This window comes from Haliaeetus albicilla, chromosome 4 (genome assembly GCF_947461875.1).
Source record: "Haliaeetus albicilla chromosome 4, bHalAlb1.1, whole genome shotgun sequence".
Taxonomy (NCBI): domain Eukaryota; kingdom Metazoa; phylum Chordata; class Aves; order Accipitriformes; family Accipitridae; genus Haliaeetus; species Haliaeetus albicilla.
This window is the reverse complement of record NC_091486.1, coordinates 26,853,806-26,875,145: the sequence shown is the minus strand read 5'-3', so window position 1 is coordinate 26,875,145 and position 21,340 is coordinate 26,853,806. Positions and strand designations below refer to the sequence as shown.

The following is a 21,340-nucleotide window of genomic DNA, read 5'->3' as shown; positions in this document are numbered from 1 at the left end:
CAATTATTAAGAGTATTTACAAGAGACAATATATCTTAAGATACATAAATGGTTGTTTTAAAGACAGTGATGATCAATTATTCTCTATGTCCATTTACAGTCAGGAAAAAAAAGCAGTTAGTTTAATTCACTGTAACAGATATCTGGGTTAATTATGAGGAAAAATATTCATACTAAAAATAGCTAAACTTTCAGGCATATTATCGAAGGAGGTTGTAGACTGCCCAAACTTGCAGCTTTTTAAAAAGAGGTTAAAAAAACATTTATCAGTGATAGCATTTGAATGCCCTGAAGAAGGGATAGGGAGGGAGTTGAGATCCTTTCCAGTATTACATTTCTACAGTATAAAATGAGTAAGAAAACAGATGTGAACTTTGGGTTTTTTTTATTTTAGCTCGCTTAATTAAAGTGGAGCGCCCACTGTATGGAGTGGAAGTATTTGTTGGTGAAACAGCACATTTTGAAATTGAAATTTCTGAGCCTGATGTCCATCCTATATGGAAGCTAAAGGGAGAAACCCTAACACCTTCACCTGTAAGGCTGCTGCTTTATTTTTGAACCATAATTTACACTAGAAAAAACATATTTAATCATAATGTTTTCTGAGAGGTTTCTTACAATATTCATATTTGGGGGGGTGGGTGTTTCTTCATCACCAGGACTGTGAAATCATTCAGGATGGGAAGAAGCATACTCTTGTCCTTCATAACTGCAAACTTGATATGACTGGAGAAGTGTCTTTCCAAGCTGCTAATGCTAAAAGTGCTGCTAATCTGAAAGTGAAAGGTACAGTCTGCATTTTGCCAACATTTCCATGTGTATCTCAGGGCATTAGAACAAATCTAGCAGCAGAATAGTCTATATGAACCTATCACTGAACTGAAAGTGCTCTTCTTTTATTTCAGAATTGCCTCTCATCTTTATCACTCCACTAAGTGACGTGAAGGTCTTTGAGAAGGATGAAGCCAAGTTTGAATGTGAGGTGTCCAGAGAACCGAAGACTTTCCGCTGGTTGAAAGGAACACAAGAGATCACTCCCGATGAAAGATTTGAAATTATTTCAGGTGGAACAAAGCATGCTCTGATTATTAAATCTGTTGCATTTGAAGATGAAGCTAAATACATGTTTGAAGCTGAGGATAAGAGAACAAGTGCCAAGCTAATTATTGAAGGTTTGTCTGACTTTGCCTTTCTCGGAAAGATTTGCACCATAGTCCTTGAACGGTTTTTATTAATAACATTATTGTTAATGAAATGTTATGCTGTTATAGGTATCCGCCTGAAATTCATTACTCCTCTCAAGGATGTAACAAAAAAGGAGCGAGAAACTGCAGTGTTCACTGTGGAACTCTCCCATGAAAATATCCCTGTTGTCTGGTTCAAGAATGACCAGCGATTACATACCAGCAAAGTGGTTTCAATGGCAGATGATGGCAAATTCCATACACTCACAATCAAAGATCTTACTATTGATGATACTTCTCAGATTAGAGTAGAAGCTATGGACAAATCCTCAGAAGCTAAACTCACTGTTCTTGGTAAGAATACCCAAAAGAATTTACATGATATATAATGTCAGAAGAGTCTTACTAATGAAAAATGGTGATCAGAAAGTATTGTGGTTGGTTTTGGTTTGGTTCGGTTTGATTTGGTTTGGTTTGGTGGGGTTTTTTTGGTTTGGCCTAAATCTAAATTGTGATTTTTGACAATTTTACAATTTGTTTGTCTTCTTTGGGTCTCCATTTCCCCATTCACAAAGGATAATAAAAATAACTTTAAAATTTCTTGCAACAGTTGCAAAATTAACTATTAGATACTTAAATGGTGCTCTGAAACTCCTAGAGCACCAACAATGTTGTCAGCAATATTAGTAGTATACTGAATTGCTTCTCAGATATTTGTTGTTTTCTCTTTTTGCAACACAGCTGTACAATATTTCTAAGGACTATATTTAATCCTTCTTGCTGGGCATAAACAAAAAATTTATTTTATGGTAACAGCTAATTGTCCTTTTTGAAAGACTAAAACTTCAGACTGAAACATATCTTAACTTTTGCTTGCAGAGGGAGACCCTTACTTCACTGGGAAGCTGCAGGATTACACTGCTGTAGAGAAAGATGAAGTAATCTTACAATGTGAAATCAGCAAAGCAGATGCCCCAGTGAAATGGATGAAGGATGGCAAACCAATTACTCCATCAAAGAATGTTGTTATTAAGGCTGATGGTAAAAAGAGAATCCTTATCCTCAAGAAAGCTTTGAAGAAAGACATTGGACAGTACACTTGTGACTGTGGTACTGATCAAACCTCTGCTAAACTCAATATTGAAGGTATGGTTATTGTACTGGACTGCTCTGCAGTAGAGGTCTTTTTGGATCTGTTAGAGACTGAGGGAATCAATCACTTCTTTTTTTTTTTCCCCCCCTCCAGACCGGGATATTGAGATTATACGTCCACTATACAGTGTGGAGGTGATTGAGACAGAGACTGCCCGTTTTGATATTGAAATTTCTGAGGAAGGTGTCCATGGCAATTGGAAGCTAAAAGGAGAACCCTTGACTGAATCAGCTGTAAGCAAATATTTCAGGATGTTTCTTATGTGTGTCTCAACAATTTGCAGGGAGGTAGAGTGTGAAGGAGAAGAAGGTGGCTGCAGAAACTAAATGAAATCTCTTTCTGCTTTAAATAAGGGTCACTATAATAAAAATAATATTTTTTCATTAATAACTTTTAAAATGTAGTACAAACTTAATCCAAAATATTATATAAAATAGCTAAATAATAAATTAATTTACATAAATAAGTACATTCTGTATTGCTAGTCCCTAACAATCATGTATCCAAAGTGCATAGACCTCATGGAATTAAACATAATGGCATTTAAAAATACAAACTTTAGGTTGTCTGCATTTACCTTTGGGCTTTGAGTTATGCTTGGTTTAAATAGATGTAGATCACATTTTAAAACTCTTTTCCATTATTATGATGGCTAAAATTGTTTTAAAATGCTATAATTTAATCAAATATTCTTAATTCCTTACTGGAAGGATCTGGAAATTAAGAAACAATACAGTCACAACTGGCAATAATTTGACAACTCTTTGATGTAACAGTCCCTATGTGAATAATACACAAAGATCAGAAGTTCCATGATAATCAGTGTCTGCATAAAAGAGAAAGACCCTTCTCAAGGAAAGGTCACAGCACAAGCTTAGTAATTTCTAGTTCCCTTAGGCCTTTGACTGGTCTACATATAGATATATTGGCTAGTCAATCAGCACATACTATTCACCAACACGAATGTGTTGCCTCTTGCCCTTTCTTTCTAAGAAGCAGCAGACTGTATTAGGAAGAGACTTTGAAAGGAAAGGCCTATGAATGAAAGTTTATAAGGTATATTACAGGTGGCAGTGGGCCTAAGTATTGTGAATGGAGGAGGAGATAACAGAGGCATAATATGAGGAGAAGTAGGGGCTCTTGTGGTGAGAAGCACAAAAAAGATACTGAAAAAATTGTTTCATTTCTCTTCTTGCAGGAATGTGAAATCAAGGAGGAAGGCAAAAAGCACTTCCTTACGCTGTACAATGTACGCTTAGATCAAGCTGGTGGAGTAGATTTCCAAGCAGCAAATGCCAAATCTGGTGCTCACCTTCGAGTGAAACGTAAGCGTCTTTTAAACTGAAATTAATTAATTAAGTGAAAACAAGGTACTCATTGCCTCTTTGGAATGGGTGGACAAATCTCTATACTGTACTGAACCCACAGCAATTCTTTCCAGAACAGCAACTCAAGGATTAATTACTCAAGTCATCTTAACTTTTTTAGTTAAGGAATGTCCTATATGTTTTTTAACCTTGTATATAGTTTATTCATATAGGAGAAGTAAAAATAAGGAGATGGCCTTGAAGGCTACTTCATGGTCTGGCATCATATGTTGTTATGAAATCTAAGTATTACAAGCAAAGGCTTTATTGCATTAAAGTATCATGTTAACCTGAGAGGATGGGATCACAGTGATATCTGGGGATAGGGTTAAGAGTTTGATGGACAGGGACAGACCACATGGTTGAAGACCACTTGTTTCCCACTCCAATCCTAGTCCTCACTATTTTGGAAAACACATGCCTTATCTAGCAAGAGGTATGCAAGGCTTGGCAGGAAGACAGATGCACGGCAACTTTCCTGCTGACCTTGTTCAATTTAAAGAAACAAGCTCTGCAAATAGAAATTTTTAGGTGACCAGCCCTCCCCCTAAAAACCCAGGGTGGCCTCTTCTATTTAGGGAATTTAAAGAGCAGCATTGCGATGTCTGTCTTTCTTGAGGGAAGCCACCATGGAGATTAGTACATAAGGGCAGTAGCTTTCTCTTGGGTAGAAGGAACTAATCAGAAAATCATGTCTTCTCCTTACCAAGCTCGAGTAATTGGTTTGCTGAGACCCCTCAAGGATGTAACAGTGACAGCTGGGGAATCAGCAACCTTCGACTGTGAACTCTCTTATGAGGGAATCCCAGTAGAGTGGTTCCTGCAAGGAAAGAAACTGGAGCCCAGTGATAAGGTAAAGAAACTAAACTTTATTTTTCCTCTTGTTTCCTCCTCCTTCCTCTCTTTCAAATCTCTTCCCCTCTTTATTTCTCATTTCCTCTCTGCCAGTAGAAATACTAAGGCACAGCAATACAGTAGTTCTGTTGTGCTAAATGGTAAATCGTCACTAAACCAGATATAGCATCTTTTTTCCCCAGAAATTCCAGTGTCCTGGAATACTACATGTATTCAAGAGAATCTAAGGTTCCAAAATATCAATCACTACAACAGTGATTTTGTGCCTGATTCTGTTGGAGACTCAGCCACAGGAGTACTGAATGATTTTTGTTCAGGTTAATTGTAGTTACAGTGAGAGGGTTTTGAAAGGTGCTATCAGGAAATGTTTTTTTTCTCCTGAATGCTGAGTTGCAGTCCAATTCTGCATATAAGGGGATTAAGAGGATTCAAATTCCATTTCAGGCATTTGTTCTGGCTTTCCAGATAACTTTCTGGGCAGATTTGCTTGTCAAGCACTTCTCACCAGCTATTTTTAACCCTTCATCAAGTGCTGGCTCTTAACTCTGAGATCTGAGCAGCCTGGAATGCAGTCAGTTTAATATTTAAAGTTAATGTTAGAGTAAATACATAAAGAAACTTAAAGAAATACATTAAGAAACATAAAATATAAATAGGTATCACTGGTTTTAAGACTTCTTTTTCACGTACTAGGCCTAAGGGAGATAATGCAAATGAAAATACAAATTGGAAACCTCAGACAAAGCCAACTTTCACACTTTCAGAGGAAAGTTTCAGAACCTGTAATAATGCTGCTAATAATACTTTGGTACAGATTTTTTTTCTTTTAAATATAATTTTAACATACTATTTTCAGGTTTTACTAGATCTTTCTGAGCTTCACCAAATTTGCCTAAATAAAAAATATTTCATTAAAAAAAAGAATATAGAAATAGGAAAAGAAAAAGCAGTCATTGTGATAGGTGACCCTATTACAGTATATAAGGACACATAAAGAAAATTGAAACTCAGCAGATGAGACATAATAAATAAATCAAGGTAATCACTTCTGAGTCTAGGAATAAAAATGTGGGAAGCTATTGATCAGTGCAGTGCCTTGATAGTTACTACTGCCTGGCAAGAAAATACTATCTGTTCAATAGTCTGTATGATGGAACGTTATTTTGCTATGATCTGTCTCAGCTATCATTTTAAGTACATGGAAAAAAAAATCCAGATTTTCATTCAGTTTACTTATACAGTCAAAATTGTCAGTTGACTTCAGTTGAAATTTTATCAAGAAGAAATTCAGAGCAAACCATACATTTACTTGATGCATCACTTTCTGCCCATTTAAAATAGCCTCTTGAAACACTTTTAGTACTGTCTTCAAGAATCAATCTAATTGTAGAAGTGTTTCATTTAAACTGTTTTTAATTCAAACCATAATTTTACGTTTGTGGCTGGCATTCAGCTGTACGCATGTAACCTTTATTGAAGTGACTTCTTTGTTTATCTTTACTGCTTATCTTGAACAAATCTATATTTGGCTTCATCCTAATCTCTTTCAGATGAGCATTCACTAGAGCTAGTTTTCAGGGACACAATGACCATTTGGGAGGAAGGACAGCCTCTTAGTTCCTTCCTTCTTTCTGAAGCAAAATGGACTGCCTTCTCAAAAGTAACTTAATCTTTTATGCTTCTTCCTTAGCAGAAGTTCACTTTTCCCTTTTATTTTTCTAAACCAGCATCTACTACTTGATCACTTACTTCTCTGAAAATAAATAAATAGAATTCTTCAAGAGCTAAGTTAAAATTTACGGCATGAATGAGTAGCAGCCCTCTTAATGACTCCAATGCAGGATGTATCCTTGAATCCCCCAGGTCCACTCCTAGAGAAAAGGGATGTTTGTGTAGGAGTGGCCCAATGCAAACTCATGATTGCAAAGTAGTTTCAGCAATAGATCAACATGGAAATGGGTTATTTAGGCAGAAATTTTTACCAAAATTTGATAGTAGAAAGTCAAATTTGCATTTACAAAAGAGTGTATGAGGTGGGTGCCAAACCTCTTTATATCTTTCTGAAAGTTTTTACTTTAGATGTAGCCAGGAGTAATACCAACATTTTCCCATAAATTTACTTATTTTGGTATTTATTAGTACCTGTTCAAAATAAACATGACCTCAAGTCAGCCTCATTTTGAACTTTGATAGTAGACTCAAGTTTTCTAATACAAGGACACAGATACCTTAAAACAAGGGGAAACTTAAAATTACAGTTTCTTGCAAGTGAAAGGACAAAACAGAAATGATTCTCAAAATCCTCAAAGCATTTGTGTCTTGAGCTATATCTAGTATATGCAAAAGAAAATTATCAAAATTTCATAGAAAAGTAAACAACCAAACTCCACAGATGGATAACAATAAATAGCAATGCTATTTCATTAAATATTTCTTAAATATTTGTTGTAGACACTTACAAAGGGGGGTTTTTTTGTGTGTGTGTACTTCATAAGGTCGTGACACGTGCTGAAGGGAGAGTTCACACACTTATTCTTAGAGATGTCAAGTTAACAGATGCGGGAGAGGTATCATTGACTGCAAAAGATTTCAGAACTCAAGCAAATCTTTTTGTGAAAGGTAAGTCAGTCATTTTAATTATACCATAGTCAGTGTTAATGGTGCATTCATAATTCACCCTGGAATAGGATTTTCGTATACCCCATATATCAAATTAGTAGGATCATACATACAAAATTGGACTGGTAGATAACTTTCCTGATTAAAAAAGCCACTTACTTAAAATCTTTATGCTTCACAGAAGAGATGAGGAAAAGGGGAAATACTGGAAATGTGTGAGACATGGGAGATGATTGATCAGTTCATTAGGATTTCCAGGGCTTCATTGCAGACTTGAACTTTCAATTGTCTTCAAAATGACCCACAAATACTGGCCCTTATGGCTCCCAATGGCTTTTTTCTGTTCTTTGAAGTATCCAGAAACCTATGAGACCACAACTACACCATCAGTCAGTGACATAACATTGACTGTATACCCACTTGCACTGCTTGCAAGCTGTGTATGGCTAAGAAGTCAAAAAAGTGCACACACTTTAACTAATTTAGTAATTCAAGGAAAAATAAAAAAATCCTTCCTTAAGTTCAGAGTATAACTTCAGAGCCACTGAGATCACATGGCTGTAGTTCAGTTAAAGAAACTGAGTTGCAAGGCTTCGTGATGATTTGTGAGTGAAAAACCCATGGACAAGGATACCATTCAGTGTAATCTTACAGTAGGCTGAAAATAAAGAAATTCGCTGAATTAACTGCACATGTCTGGGCATTAAAAATAAAAAAAGGCCTTCAGCAGAGATGTCTAAGAGCCTTTTTGGTTATTCAGTCAAGGAAAATTAATAAACGGTATGGGACAGTTCTGTATTGGGAGAGGGCTGCCTATAATTTAGATCTTTTCTATCAAAAATCTATCTGTTTCTCCTAGAACCCCCAGTTGAATTTACTAAACCACTTGAGGACCAGACTGTTGAAGAGGAGGCCACTGCAATACTGGAATGTGAAGTTTCCAGGGCAAATGCAAAAGTTAAATGGTTCAAAAATGGAGAAGAAATTCACAAAACAAAGAAGTATGATATCATTTCTGATGGCAGGGTCAGAAAACTCATTATCCATGGCTGCACACTGGATGATGCAAAAACATATACCTGTGATGCTAAGGATTTTAAGACATCATGTTTTCTTAACGTAGAACGTGAGTAATTTACAATTTTCTACAAAATGTGTAAGTGCTTTAAATGCTATGTACTAGTCTCTATGGCAATAATATCAATGTCAGCAATTTATTCTTCTTTACTGGAGACTTTCCTCTACTAAAAATTTTCTTTTCTCTTACAGCTATTCGTGTTGAGTTCCTGAAACCCCTAACTGACCTTGAAGTTAAAGAGAAAGAATCTGCTCGGTTTGAATGTGAAATCTCTCGTCCAGGCGTCAAGGTCAATAATAATACTTTTTAATCTGGGTAACTTCTTCAGCTAGAGCTTTTTTTTTTTCAGTTGACAACTTTATTATATTGTTACAAAAGAACAGTCAATGGAAATGCATGATGAGTATGTTAATATTAATAACCGTGTTTATTTGTTCTAAAACAGGTGAAGTGGTTTAAGGATGGCATTGAAATTAGAAAAGGCAAAAAGTATGACATAATTTCCAAAGGTGCAGAACACATTCTTGTTGTCAGTAAATGTGTCTTCGATGATGAAGCTGAATATGCCTGTGAAGCAAAAACAGCTCGAACTTCAGGCCTACTTACAGTGATAGGTAAAACACAGTGGTTTAGAATCTAATCTATGAACAAGAAAAGATGTTTTTTTGGTGAAAGACTTTAATCATCTTTTGAAATTCTTGTTGCAGAGGAAGAAGCTGTTTTCACAAAAAATCTTCCTGATCTTGAAGTAAATGAAAATGACACTGTAAAATTGATCTGTGAAGTTTCAAAGCCTAGTGCCGAAGTTACTTGGTTTAAAGGAGATGAGGAGGTGCCTGATGGTGGTAGATTTGAACACATTTCTGATGGCCGAAAGAGAATTCTGCTTATACATAATGCTCATCCTAAAGATGCTGGCAAATACACTTGCAAGCTCCCAAGCTCCAGTACAACAGGAAAACTTACTGTACATGGTAAGAAAGTTACTTTGATGGCCTTGTTTTCTGGGAAATAAATAAATAAAAAAAAATAAAAATCAGTAAGAATACACAACTTGGTTTATTCTCTTCATAAGCAAAAATTAAAAGAAAATCATATATATCTACAAAAATGTTTTCTTTCAGAACTTGCAGCAGAATTTCTTACTAGACCACAAAATCTTGAGGTGCTTGAAGGAGACAAAGCTGAATTTGTCTGTTCAGTATCCAAAGAGGCAATTACAGTACAGTGGCTGAGGGGTGACACGGTCCTGGAGCCTGGTGATAAGTACAACATTATTTCAGATGGCAAAAAGAGAACACTTGTGGTTAAAGACTCTATTCTAGGAGATGCAGGAAAGTATACTGTCATGGTTGGCGAAGCTAAAGCTACAGCACGGTTAACAGTGATTGGTAAGTTTTGTTTTATCAATGTGCAGGTGCATATTTTGTTGCATTCCTTACACTACATGATGCCTTATTTCTTCTATTTTCTCAACTTCAGAAAAACTCAAGATTATAACTCCCCTCAAGGACCAAGAAGTTAATGAGGGTCAAGAAATTATCTTCAACTGTGAAGTCAATAAAGAAGGTGCCAAAGAGAAGTGGTACAAAAATGATGAAGCAATATTTGATAGTGCAAAATACATTATTGTCCAGAAGGATTTAGTTTACACCCTCAGAGTCAGAGATGCACAGTTGAAAGATCAAGCTACCTATACTATCTCACTGTCAAACCAGAGAGGTGAACATGCCAAAAGCTCTGCTGCCTTAACAGTATTAGGTAAAAAACTTGCACTGTATTAAAATTATTTCATCATCTTACATTCAATTTCACATCAGGATCATAAGGATGTAAATTAATTACTTCTTTGGGTTTTTTGTCTTAACAGAGGAGGAACTCAGAATTGTTGAGCCCCTTGAAGACATTGAGACCATGGAAAAGAAAACTGTCACATTCTGGTGCAAAGTCAATCGCCTTAATGCAACCCTCAAATGGACAAAGAATGGTGAAGAGATCACGTTCAACAAGCGCATTTTGTACAAAATTGATAAATACAAACATTCACTCATCATTAAAGACTGTGGGTTTATAGATGAAGGTGAATACACTGTTACTGCTGGACAAGACAAATCTGTTGCAGAGCTTCTCATCACAGAAGCACCAGCAGACTTCATTGAACATCTCCGGGATCAGACTGTCACTGAATTTGATGATGCTGTCTTTACATGTCAGCTTTCCAAAGAGAAAGCCAGTGTACGATGGTACAGAAATGGAAGAGAAATCAAAGAAGGCAAAAAGTATGTACATTTCATTATGCTTGTTAATATGCTAAACATGATTGCTTTACTTTGTTGCTTTGTCTGGAAACTAAAATACTGCTTACTTTTCTCCCCCATAAAGATACCAGTTTGAAAAGGATGGAAATCTGCACAGATTAATCATAAAAGACTGTAGGCTAGATGATGAGTGTGAATATTCCTGTGGAGTGGATGACAGGAAATCCAGGGCAAGACTTTTTGTTGAAGGTATGTGTAAAATTGAATAGAGTTTATTTCTTCATTATCTGGTAATAATAGAAACAATACACAAATAACACCAAATGAATTGACATTTATTTCAGAAATCCCTGTTGAGATCATCCGACCACCACAAGATATTTATGAAGCTCCTGGTGCAGATGTCATCTTCATGGCTGAGTTGAACAAAGATGGTGTGGAGGTCAAGTGGTTGAGAAACAACATGATTATCGTCCAAGGTGACAAACATCAGATGATGAGTGAAGGAAAGGTCCACAGGCTGCAGGTGTGTGAGATAAAGCCTCGTGACCAAGGGGAGTACAGATTTATTGCCAAAGATAAGGAAGCTAGAGCTAAGCTTGAATTAGCTGGTAAGTTGCTTGCTTTGTGTTTCTTTCATAAAATCTTAGATTAGTGAATTAACTATTTAACTAAATTGATTTTTGTTCTTTCAAAGAGTGGAATTAAAATGAATACTCAATCAGGCTGAGACAAGTGCAAGTCTGTTAATCTGTATGAATTATAATTCAGGCAACAAACATGTTTTATTATACCACGCTGATCCAATTGTTGAGGAAAACAGGTCACTTTTCAGCATCTATACCAAAGAGCATGAATTGAGCTTAAAGGAGACAGAACCTTTTCATTAGCTCGCTGCAGATCTAAAACATGAAAATTATTTGGCCTACTCATTTCAGTCATTCAGACATTTAATTCCTAATTTGTCTCTTTTACAGGATCAGACCAATAAAATACATTAATTAATTAAATTAATGCTCAAAAAGCAACTCCCTCTTCCCTGATTTTATAGGAGGACACAGTACATACCAGCCAGCCTTAGTTTCTTTCTCCAGAGCAATCCAATGAGTATATGAAGGATTTGCTTAGAATTCACACAACAGCTCCTTTTACTTTTCTGTGTTAACTTCTTTGCTGATGTCGTGGTTTAACCCCAGCCAGCAACTAAGCACCATGCAGCCGCTCACTCACTCCCCCCCCATCCAGTGGGATGGGGGAGAAAATCAGGAAAAGAAGTAAAACTCCTGGGTTGAGATAAGAATGATTTAATAGAACAGAAAAGAAGAAACTAATAATGATAATGATAACACTAATAAAATGACAACAGTAGTAATAAAAGGATTGAAATGTACAAATGATGCGCAGGGCAATTGCTCACCACCTGCCGACCGACACCCAGCCAGTCCCCGAGCGGCGAATCCCTGTCCCCCACTTCCCAGTTCCTAAACTAGATGGGACGTCACATGGTATGGAACACACTGTTGGCCAGTTTGGGTCAGGTGCCCTGGCTGGGCATGAGAAGCTGAAAAATCCTTGACTATAGTCTAAACACTACTGAGCAACAACTGAAAACATCAGTGTTATCAACATTCTTCACATACTGAACTCAAAACATAGCACTGTACCAGCTACTAGGAAGACAGTTAACTATATCCCAGCTGAAACCAGGACAGCTGACTACAGAAATATATCTTTTTTTTTTTTTTTTATATATAAGTACTTACTTGTCACATTGATCTTCCTTAGCTGCACCTAGAATCAAGACTGGTGATCAAAACCTTGTGGTTGATGTTGGAAAGCCTTTAACTATGACTGTTCCATATGATGCCTATCCAAGAGCAGAAGCTGAATGGTTGAAAGGGGAGGAAAGTCTGCCCACAACAACTGTTGATACAACAACTGACTGCACTACCTTCAAAATTTATGAAGCAAAGAAATCAGATAAGGGACGGTACAAGGTTATACTTCGAAACAAACATGGCCAGGCAGAAGCATTCATCAATGTAGAGGTCATTGGTAAGTACTCCCATTATTAAAACCTTGCTTGCATTTATTTAAGCCGGGGAAGGGGGGGGGGGGAGATGCAATGCCCTAAAATATTGTCCTGTCTTTGTTAGATGTTCCGGGTCCAGTTAGAAACTTGGAAGTCACTGAAACTTATGATGGTGAAGTTGGCCTTGCCTGGCAAGAACCAGAAAGTGATGGTGGAAGTAAAATAATAGGCTACGTCATTGAAAGACGTGATATCAAGCGTAAGACCTGGATTATGGCCACTGACTGTGCTGAAAATTGTGAATACACTGTTACTGGACTGCAAAAAGGAGGAGTTGAGTACCTCTTCCGTGTTAGTGCACGGAACAGAGTGGGCACTGGTGAGCCAGTGGAAACAGAGACACCTGTGGAAGCTAAGAGCAAATTTGGTGAGCAGAAGTTATGAAAAACTCAGTGTTTGATGGCAGTGTAAGAAAAGCAGTACAAACTCTAACAATAGGTTAAAACCACATACCTTGTTTTTCCTTTTTCTCCCTAAAATAAAATGCAGATGTTCCTGGTCCTCCTCAAAATGTAGAAGTTACTGATGTGAACAGGTTTGGAGCTACACTTACCTGGGAACCACCTGAGTATGATGGAGGATCTCCAATTACTGGCTACGTTATTGAACTGCGTAACAGAGCTTCCATCAAATGGGAGCCAACTATGACCACTGGAGCTGATGAGCTGTCAGCTGTCCTTACTGATGTTGTGGAAAATGAAGAATATTTCTTCAGAGTAAGAGCTCAAAACATGGTTGGAGTTGGCAAACCAAGTCCTGCTACACGTGCAGTAAAAATTATGGACCCAATCAGTAAGTATGCAAGCACTGATTGTGATTACATTAGGAGGCAGGGACATTCTGGCTGTTTATATATTATGTGTGCAGGAAAGTTCAATTCAGAAACATGTGTTGCAAATACCATGTACACTTAGATTTTCCCTACTTTTGTCCTTCAGATATATCAGGAGTATCTTGCTACCATTTGGTTCAGTAAGAACTCCAAATATTTTTGTTCTGAAATTAGGATCCAACCTCAATTTAAAAGAACTGGTCTAGAAAAAGCTACGCAAAGGCTTTAAAGAGAGTACTTTAAGGTGTAGACAGCTGATATGCAGAACCATACTCCTTTATCAGTTGTGAAAATGTATTTCTCCCAAATTATTTTCAGAGAGACCAAGTCCTCCCATTAACCTTGATCATTCTGATCAAACTAAGTCGTCAGTGCAGCTCACATGGGAACCTCCTCTCAAAGATGGAGGAAGTCCAGTCTTAGGTTATATTGTTGAAAGGCAAGAAGAAGGAACAGACAAGTGGATTCGCTGTAACCCAAAGCTAGTACCTGCTCTTACTTTTAAGGTAAGATGTTCTGTTCAACAGCAAAGTACTCAAAATGTGTAGATCATCTTTAATATGAGTTACTAAATTATTATTTGTGCTTTTTAGGTAACTGGATTGAAACCAGGATCCAGGTATTACTATAGAGTCTCAGCAGAAAATGCAGCTGGTGTGTCTGATCCAGCAGAGGCTATTGGGCCATTAACTGCAGATGATACTTTTGGTAAGCCATATGCTATTTATTAAAGATAATTCATCAGATAAGACACACAATTAAAGTGCATCTTGTGGGTAATATGTATGTTTTTCACCAGGTAACTGTGATGCCACCAGTATAAAGAGCCTTAGATCTTTCAGATTCTGAGCTATTTCTCCTCCATTACACATTCTGCAGATAATTAGCTGTACTATTAGGCAGAGACCTATTAGGTTGCCTGAAGAGCAAGGCATGATCTTTTGTCTCCTGACCTAGCTTTGTGGAAGGTGGGAGGTAACAGAAAGAGAGAAAGGCAGAGAAGACAAAAAAAAATTAAAATAAAAAATTGAAACAATACAAAGGTTTTATATTAAAGGGTAAACTAGATCTCCTCCTTGATAATGCTAAGCTGCCTTATCATCTCACATATTTCTAAAAAACTTTTAGCCAGGAGAGGAAGGGAGTGATAAGCCACAGCTAGGCCTAGGCTTAGCTGCAGGCTGAGATACAGTCAGAATCAGCCTCTAAACACAGCTATTATTAGCCATGTTCAGAACATCCGAAAATATTTCATCAAATCCATTTTCCACTTTTTCCAGTTGGACCTACAATGGACCTAAGTGCATTTAAAGATGGGCTGGAAGTTATTGTTCCAGAGCCAATCAAGATCCGTGTTCCTATCACTGGCTACCCTGTGCCAACCGCCACATGGTCTTTTGGTGACCAAGTCTTAGAAGAGGGTGATCGTGTAACAATGAAGACCACTGCCTCCTTTGCAGAACTTGTAATTACTCCAAGTGAACGTCCAGACAAGGGAATTTATTCCTTAACATTAGAAAACCCTGTGTCATCTGTTTCAGGAGAAATTCATGTTAATGTCATTGGTAAGCGGACATGTATATATTCTAGCAATAATATTCCATATTTGTCTTGCTAAAATCTGATTAGGTTAATAATGTGAAATCACACAACTTTCAGTAAACTTATATTAAAATATAACTAAAAACTAGAAATCCATCCTTTAAAAAACCTCTTTTCTGGTTTTCAATATCCAATTTTGCTGTTTAAGGAAGAATGACTAAGAAGAGAAAGTCTTCTGGCAGATAGATTACATAGAGATCATCTGTCAAACTCTGATTACAAAATAATTAATACAATTTCTGTGACTTCTAGCTCGTCCAAGTGCACCAAGAGAACTTAAAGTTTTAGACATAATCAAGAACACAGTACAGCTGTCATGGGAACCTCCAGAAGATGATGGTGGAAGTCCAGTTACCGGCTATATAATTGAAAAACGTGAAGTAAGCCGGAAAACATGGAACAAAGTAAGTTCATTCTTTCTCAATTTCTATTTGCTATATTGTTTCCACATGTGCTACTGAATTTTGTGTCTTATTTTGGTAATTGCTCTTTGGAAATAAATTTTAGAATCACATTGGAGCCTTCCTTCTCTTTAGGTTATGGATCATGTTGTTGACCAAGAGTTCACTGTACCTGACCTCATCCAAGGAAAAGAATATTTATTTAGAGTTTCTGCATGCAATAAATGCGGCCCAGGAGAACCTGCATATATTGATGAACCTGTAAATATGTCAACACCAGCAAGTGAGTCAACTGTTTCACATTGTTGCTGATTTTCTCTTTCTGAAATCTTGCTGACTTTCTTTAAAATAAGATGTAAAAAAAATCTTCCTTAGACTGGTTTCTAAGATGCCATACATTTTTAATTTTTAATAGCGGTGCCCGATCCACCAGAGAATGTTAAATGGAGAAATCCAACATCAAAAGGAATCTTCCTAATGTGGGAGCCTCCCAAATATGATGGTGGTGCCCGCATTAAGGGCTATCTGGTAGAAAAATCCCAACGTGGCACAGACAAGTGGGAGATATGTGGGGAGCCTGTTGTTGAAACAAAGTAAGTAAATTAACATCAGAAGGTATATCCTTTCAACTAATTGTGCCATCGTCACCACTTTAAATATCTGGATTTTTTTTTTATAACAAACAGAATGGAAGTAACAAAACTCAAGGAAGGGGAGTGGTATGCATATCGGGTTAAGGCTTTGAACAGAATAGGAGCTAGCAAGCCAAGTAAGCCAACAGATGATATTCAGGCCATTGATGCAAAAGGTAATTCTTTCAATCACTGAATTACAATAGCTGCTTTATTTTTACAGTCTTTGAAATACTATTTCTATAACAATGTTTTTATTCTTTCCTAAATCAGAGGCTCCAGAAATTTTCTTAGATGTGAAGCTTCTTGCTGGACTTACTGTGAAAGCTGGAACTAAAATTGAGCTGCCAGCTAAAGTAACTGGAAAGCCTGAGCCCCAGATTACTTGGACGAAGGCTGACAAAATTTTGAGACCTGATGACAGAATCACCATTGAAACCAAACCTAATCATTCTACAGTCACTATTACAGACAGCAAGAGGAGTGACAGTGGAACCTATATTATAGAAGCTGTAAATTCCAGTGGACGTGCTACTGCTGTTGTTGAAGTTAATGTTCTTGGTATGCATGTGTTTTATGTTGTTTATAAAAATCATTAGTAATGTACTGAGGTATGCAAGCAGAAGATTAACATTCCCATTTGTCCTCTACAGATAAACCTGGTCCACCAGCTGCATTTGATGTATCAGAAATTACAAATGAATCCTGCCTTCTGACGTGGAATCCTCCACGAGATGATGGGGGTTCTAAAATCACCAACTATGTCCTTGAGAAAAGAGCTACAGACAGTGAAATATGGCACAAGTTGTCATCAACTATTAAGGATACAAAATTCAGAGCTACCAATTTAATTCCTCATAAAGAATATGTGTTCCGAGTCAGTGCCGAGAACATGTATGGTATTGGGGAGCCAGCACAGTGTAACCCCATCATTGCAAAATATTCATTTGGTTAGTTAGTTAAATTAATGTTAAATTTTTACAATATTTTAACACAGGGAAAAAAAAACCATATGTGTGATGGTTTTGTTTTTTGGTTTTTTTTGTTTTGGTTTTTTTTAATTTATTAATTTATACAGATCCACCAGGCCCTCCAACAGGTCTCAAGCCTACAGAGGTCACTAAAGACTCAGTCACCTTAACATGGAATGAACCAGATGAAGATGGTGGCAGCCCCATAACTGGCTACTGGGTTGAAAGATATGATCCTGAACAGGATAAATGGATAAAATGCAATAAAATGCCAGTGAAAGATACAACATTCAAGTAAGACCATCGTCAGTTTAGTCTGAAATAGGTCACAGAGACATAAAAATGTAACAGTAGCCTTTTAAACAAGTTTTACATTGTTCTTACTCTTTTCTCCTTGCTTCCGTAAGTTTAGATCCAAATAACATCTATTGGCATACTTTTTTATATAATTAATTTTAAAGAAGAATATCTTTACAGAAGAGTGACTCATCTTTTTTTTTTAAATGTTATGCTTAATAATTTCTATGCTATGTGATTATTTATAAGACATTATAAAATAGCAGACATAGCCATCTGAAGTACTCATTTGCCAAAACCCTGGGTTTTTTTTCTCCTGATACTCATATTAACTAACAACCATGGAACATGCAAAAATGCAAGATGGCTCTCAAAACATTGGTTTCTATGTCATGGTGCACCATTTTACTGTTGACAATATACCTACCTTGAATGTTCACCATTTCATAAAACATCATTAGCAGTAATTTGGGTATTTTTAGATTTTCCAAGTAAACTGTATTAGGAAGAGTAGAGAGAATAACGTTTTAGGCACGAGTTAAAGTGTAGATTTGGTTTAATCAAACTTATTTTTTATTTCCAGAGTTAAAGGTCTTACAAATAAGAAGAAATATAAGTTCCGTGTCTTGGCAGAGAATCTTGCAGGACCTGGAAAACCAAGCAAGGAAACGGAGCCAATCTTAGTGAAAGACCCAATTGGTATAATAAACACATTTTTAATGTCTCAATTTAACAACAACAAAAAATTTCTTTGTTTTCAATCATGTAATTAATATTGGACTCCTGTCTAGATCCACCATGGCCTCCTGGAAAGCCGACTGTGAAAGATGTTGGCAAGACATCATTATTCCTGAGCTGGACAAAGCCAGAACACGATGGAGGGGCAAAGATCGAATCTTATGTCATTGAACTATTAAAGACTGGAACAGATGAGTGGGTGAGAGTAGCTGAAGGAGTTCCCACAACTGAACACTTCCTCAAAGGACTTATGGAGAAACAAGAATATTCATTCCGTGTAAGAGCTGTGAACAAGGCTGGCGAGAGTGAGCCCAGTGAACCCAGTGACCCTGTGCTGTGCAAAGAGAGGCTCTGTGAGTATTGTTTCAGAATGCATTGTTGCTGCAAATATACTGTCTCTGTCTTTAAAAAAGGCCCATGTCTGCCTGTCTCTGTAGGTACCAAGTGAACTCTGGGAAGGCTTATGAAATATTAAAATCTGCCCTGCGTCAGCAAAGAAAATACAAAGTTTTAATAGTTTTGGTGTATTCCCTGCCTTCCAAGATCTTTGATGGGAAATACACTAACCTGTTTTACCTTCTTTTTCTATTTTACAGATCCTCCTTCACCACCTCGGTGGCTTGAGGTTATTAATATTACTAAAAATACAGCAGACCTTAAATGGACAGTACCGGAAAAAGATGGAGGTTCCCCAATTACCAACTACATTGTTGAAAAGAGAGATGTAAGGCGAAAAGGCTGGCAGACAGTTGATACAACAGTGAAAGATACCAAGTACACAGTGAGCCCACTGACTGAAGGCTCATTGTATGTGTTCCGTGTGGCTGCTGAAAATGCCATTGGACAGAGTGATTATTGTGAAATTGAAGATTCAGTGCTTGCTAAAGATACTTTCAGTAAGTTTCAGATTTGCTTACTGAGTGATCAATAGAAACAACTCACATGTAATGGATTCCTATTCTTCTAATGTGTGTATTTTTTTTTTTAGCAACACCTGGGCCTCCATATGCTCTTACAATAGTTGAAGTGACAAAGGGTCATGTTGATTTGAAATGGGAACCACCTAAGAATGATGGTGGCAGACCAATTCAAAGGTAAGGTCATCTTAAGTTTGAGTAGTGTTTCCTGTAGATCAAAATATTTTCATGAATGAAAGCATTTCTCTCAAAATGTTTAAATTTTAAATGGACACATTTTATATGAAAAGAGGTGGATGGATATAAAAGAGAAGCCATGTGGTCAAAGCAATAAAGGGTTTGATTTTAAAATGTGGAAATGATGCAAATATAAATAACCTAATGTGCATGAACAATGAACTTGTGTCAACACCCTCAAAACAGCATCTAATCAAATCAGATTAAATTGAACTGTATATAAAATACAAAAAATTTAATGCAACCATAGTATCCAGTTCCTCCAGAACTGTAGCCATTTAGACCCATCCACCAAGTAGTATTGTTACATTTGCCTTCTGCCCTACTTTCTCATTCAAATTGCATACACTCAGCTAAGGTGAAGCCTCATCTCTTTTCTGTTCATTCTCTTCTTTATTACACTTTTCAAAGAGACTGTTTTACTCTGGGTTGCTTGTAACTTGTCCTTTTCTTTGGTTTCTAAAGTATCTGTCCTCTGAAATTGACCTTGAGTGCCAGTTAGATTTTTCCTCTTTATATTTTCACTCTTCCTCTCCTTCCCAATCACAGTAAGCATATCTTGAACAAACTGACAACTGCAGAGATCTGCCTGAAGCAACATAAGTAACTTAATTCACATTACTTTCCCATAGCCTATCATAGGCAGAATTTCGACAGCTGAGTAACTCACAGGTAATATCTACCAATATTCTCAGTGGACTAACCACTGAGATCCAAACTAGCAAAGATACAAGTATATCTTGGAGGTTCTTTCACCTCTGCAGCTCTCTAAAACCTGAGAACAGAGCAGATGTTCAGGAATTGGCTTTCAGAATTGGGTCTGTCAGTAATGTCAGCCCCTTTATGTCCAAGACCTACCAGGACTAAGTGGCTGATTAGTGAAGTAAAGTTCACTAAACCTGTCACACATGGCTCTCTCTACTTTTCCACTGGCCAAAATATTCTAATCTCTCTTTATCTATTTTATTGAGCAATAAGTCTGAAGCGATCACATTTCAAGTACCTAATAGTATTTTCCCCGATTTATTCAGATATGTTATTGAAAAGAAAGAAAAACTAGCCACTCGCTGGGTAAAAGCTGGCAAGACAGCTGGTCCAGATTGCAATTTCAGAGTGACTGATGTCATTGAAGGTACAGATGTACAGTTCCAGGTTCGTGCAGAAAATGAAGCTGGCTGTGGTCATCCCAGTGAACCAACTGACCTCATTCATATTGAAGATCCAACAAGTAAGTAGTAGTATAATACACAGTGTATAGATTATAGAAGCAGTGTGCTGTGTAGAACAGATATTCTGGGAGAAAAGTGACACCATATTTTTCCATTTCTGCAGGCCCTCCTTCACCTCCTCAGGATTTACATGTCACAGATGCAGGTCGAAAGCACATTTGTATTGCATGGAAGCCACCTGAGAAGAATGGTGGAAGCCCTATTATTGGGTATAACGTTGAGATGTGTGAAGCAGGAACAGAAAAATGGATGCGAATCAATTCTCGTCCAATAAAAGACCTAAAATGTAAAGTGGAAGAAGGTGTTGTTCCAGACAAGGAATATGTGCTGAGAGTCAGAGCTGTCAATGCTGTTGGAGCTAGTGAGCCATCAGACATCTCAGAAAAAGTTGTTGCCAAGGACCCAGACTGTAAGAATAAGTCTCTTTTTTTTCAGATCTCGATAACTGAAAAAAGAATGGTGTTTGGCAACTTTCTAGTAATATTATACTTACTTTTACAGGCAATCCAACCATTGATCTAAAAACCCGTGACATTGTTGTTGTTAAAGGACAGAAATTAAGTATCCCTGTACCCTTCAGAGCTGTTCCATCCCCAACTATAACATGGCACAAAGATGGCAAAGAGTTGAAAGCTGGTGACAGAACAACAATGAAGAGTGACTACACCTCTGCCTTGCTCGAAGTCATAGACAGTGTTCATGCTGATGCTGGTGTTTATACTATCACATTGGAGAACAAGCTGGCATCAACAACTGGCTCAGTCAATGTCAAAGTCATAGGTAACGAGGCTTCTTCCATTCTGAGAAACAGACTTATCCTCACGAGCCCTGCAGCTGACAGAAGAAAGGACTAGAAAAATCCCTTTTCTGCTATGTGG

The 21,340-nt window shown here is 37.1% G+C and overlaps 1 protein-coding gene across 1 annotated transcript in view; it reads left to right on the top strand.

Moving 5' to 3' along the window:
- Positions 1–21,340, top strand: part of TTN (titin) — a 245,450-nt gene that overhangs the window by 147,572 nt on the left and 76,538 nt on the right. The window contains exons 195-232 of the mRNA XM_069781541.1: positions 395–534; positions 660–786; positions 906–1,172; positions 1,272–1,538; positions 2,064–2,330; positions 2,431–2,570; positions 3,536–3,662; positions 4,415–4,557; positions 7,055–7,178; positions 8,038–8,304; positions 8,448–8,545; positions 8,702–8,870; positions 8,964–9,230; positions 9,381–9,647; positions 9,739–10,017; positions 10,127–10,535; positions 10,639–10,763; positions 10,859–11,125; positions 12,300–12,569; positions 12,671–12,973; positions 13,096–13,398; positions 13,757–13,944; positions 14,032–14,146; positions 14,719–15,003; positions 15,293–15,444; positions 15,577–15,724; positions 15,857–16,034; positions 16,128–16,249; positions 16,347–16,634; positions 16,727–17,023; positions 17,152–17,338; positions 17,925–18,040; positions 18,133–18,432; positions 18,676–18,975; positions 19,068–19,173; positions 20,265–20,461; positions 20,566–20,871; positions 20,964–21,242. Coding sequence (XP_069637642.1) covers positions 395–534; positions 660–786; positions 906–1,172; positions 1,272–1,538; positions 2,064–2,330; positions 2,431–2,570; positions 3,536–3,662; positions 4,415–4,557; positions 7,055–7,178; positions 8,038–8,304; positions 8,448–8,545; positions 8,702–8,870; positions 8,964–9,230; positions 9,381–9,647; positions 9,739–10,017; positions 10,127–10,535; positions 10,639–10,763; positions 10,859–11,125; positions 12,300–12,569; positions 12,671–12,973; positions 13,096–13,398; positions 13,757–13,944; positions 14,032–14,146; positions 14,719–15,003; positions 15,293–15,444; positions 15,577–15,724; positions 15,857–16,034; positions 16,128–16,249; positions 16,347–16,634; positions 16,727–17,023; positions 17,152–17,338; positions 17,925–18,040; positions 18,133–18,432; positions 18,676–18,975; positions 19,068–19,173; positions 20,265–20,461; positions 20,566–20,871; positions 20,964–21,242 — 8,190 coding nt within the window. The remainder of the gene's footprint in view (positions 1–394; positions 535–659; positions 787–905; positions 1,173–1,271; positions 1,539–2,063; positions 2,331–2,430; positions 2,571–3,535; positions 3,663–4,414; positions 4,558–7,054; positions 7,179–8,037; positions 8,305–8,447; positions 8,546–8,701; positions 8,871–8,963; positions 9,231–9,380; positions 9,648–9,738; positions 10,018–10,126; positions 10,536–10,638; positions 10,764–10,858; positions 11,126–12,299; positions 12,570–12,670; positions 12,974–13,095; positions 13,399–13,756; positions 13,945–14,031; positions 14,147–14,718; positions 15,004–15,292; positions 15,445–15,576; positions 15,725–15,856; positions 16,035–16,127; positions 16,250–16,346; positions 16,635–16,726; positions 17,024–17,151; positions 17,339–17,924; positions 18,041–18,132; positions 18,433–18,675; positions 18,976–19,067; positions 19,174–20,264; positions 20,462–20,565; positions 20,872–20,963; positions 21,243–21,340) is intronic.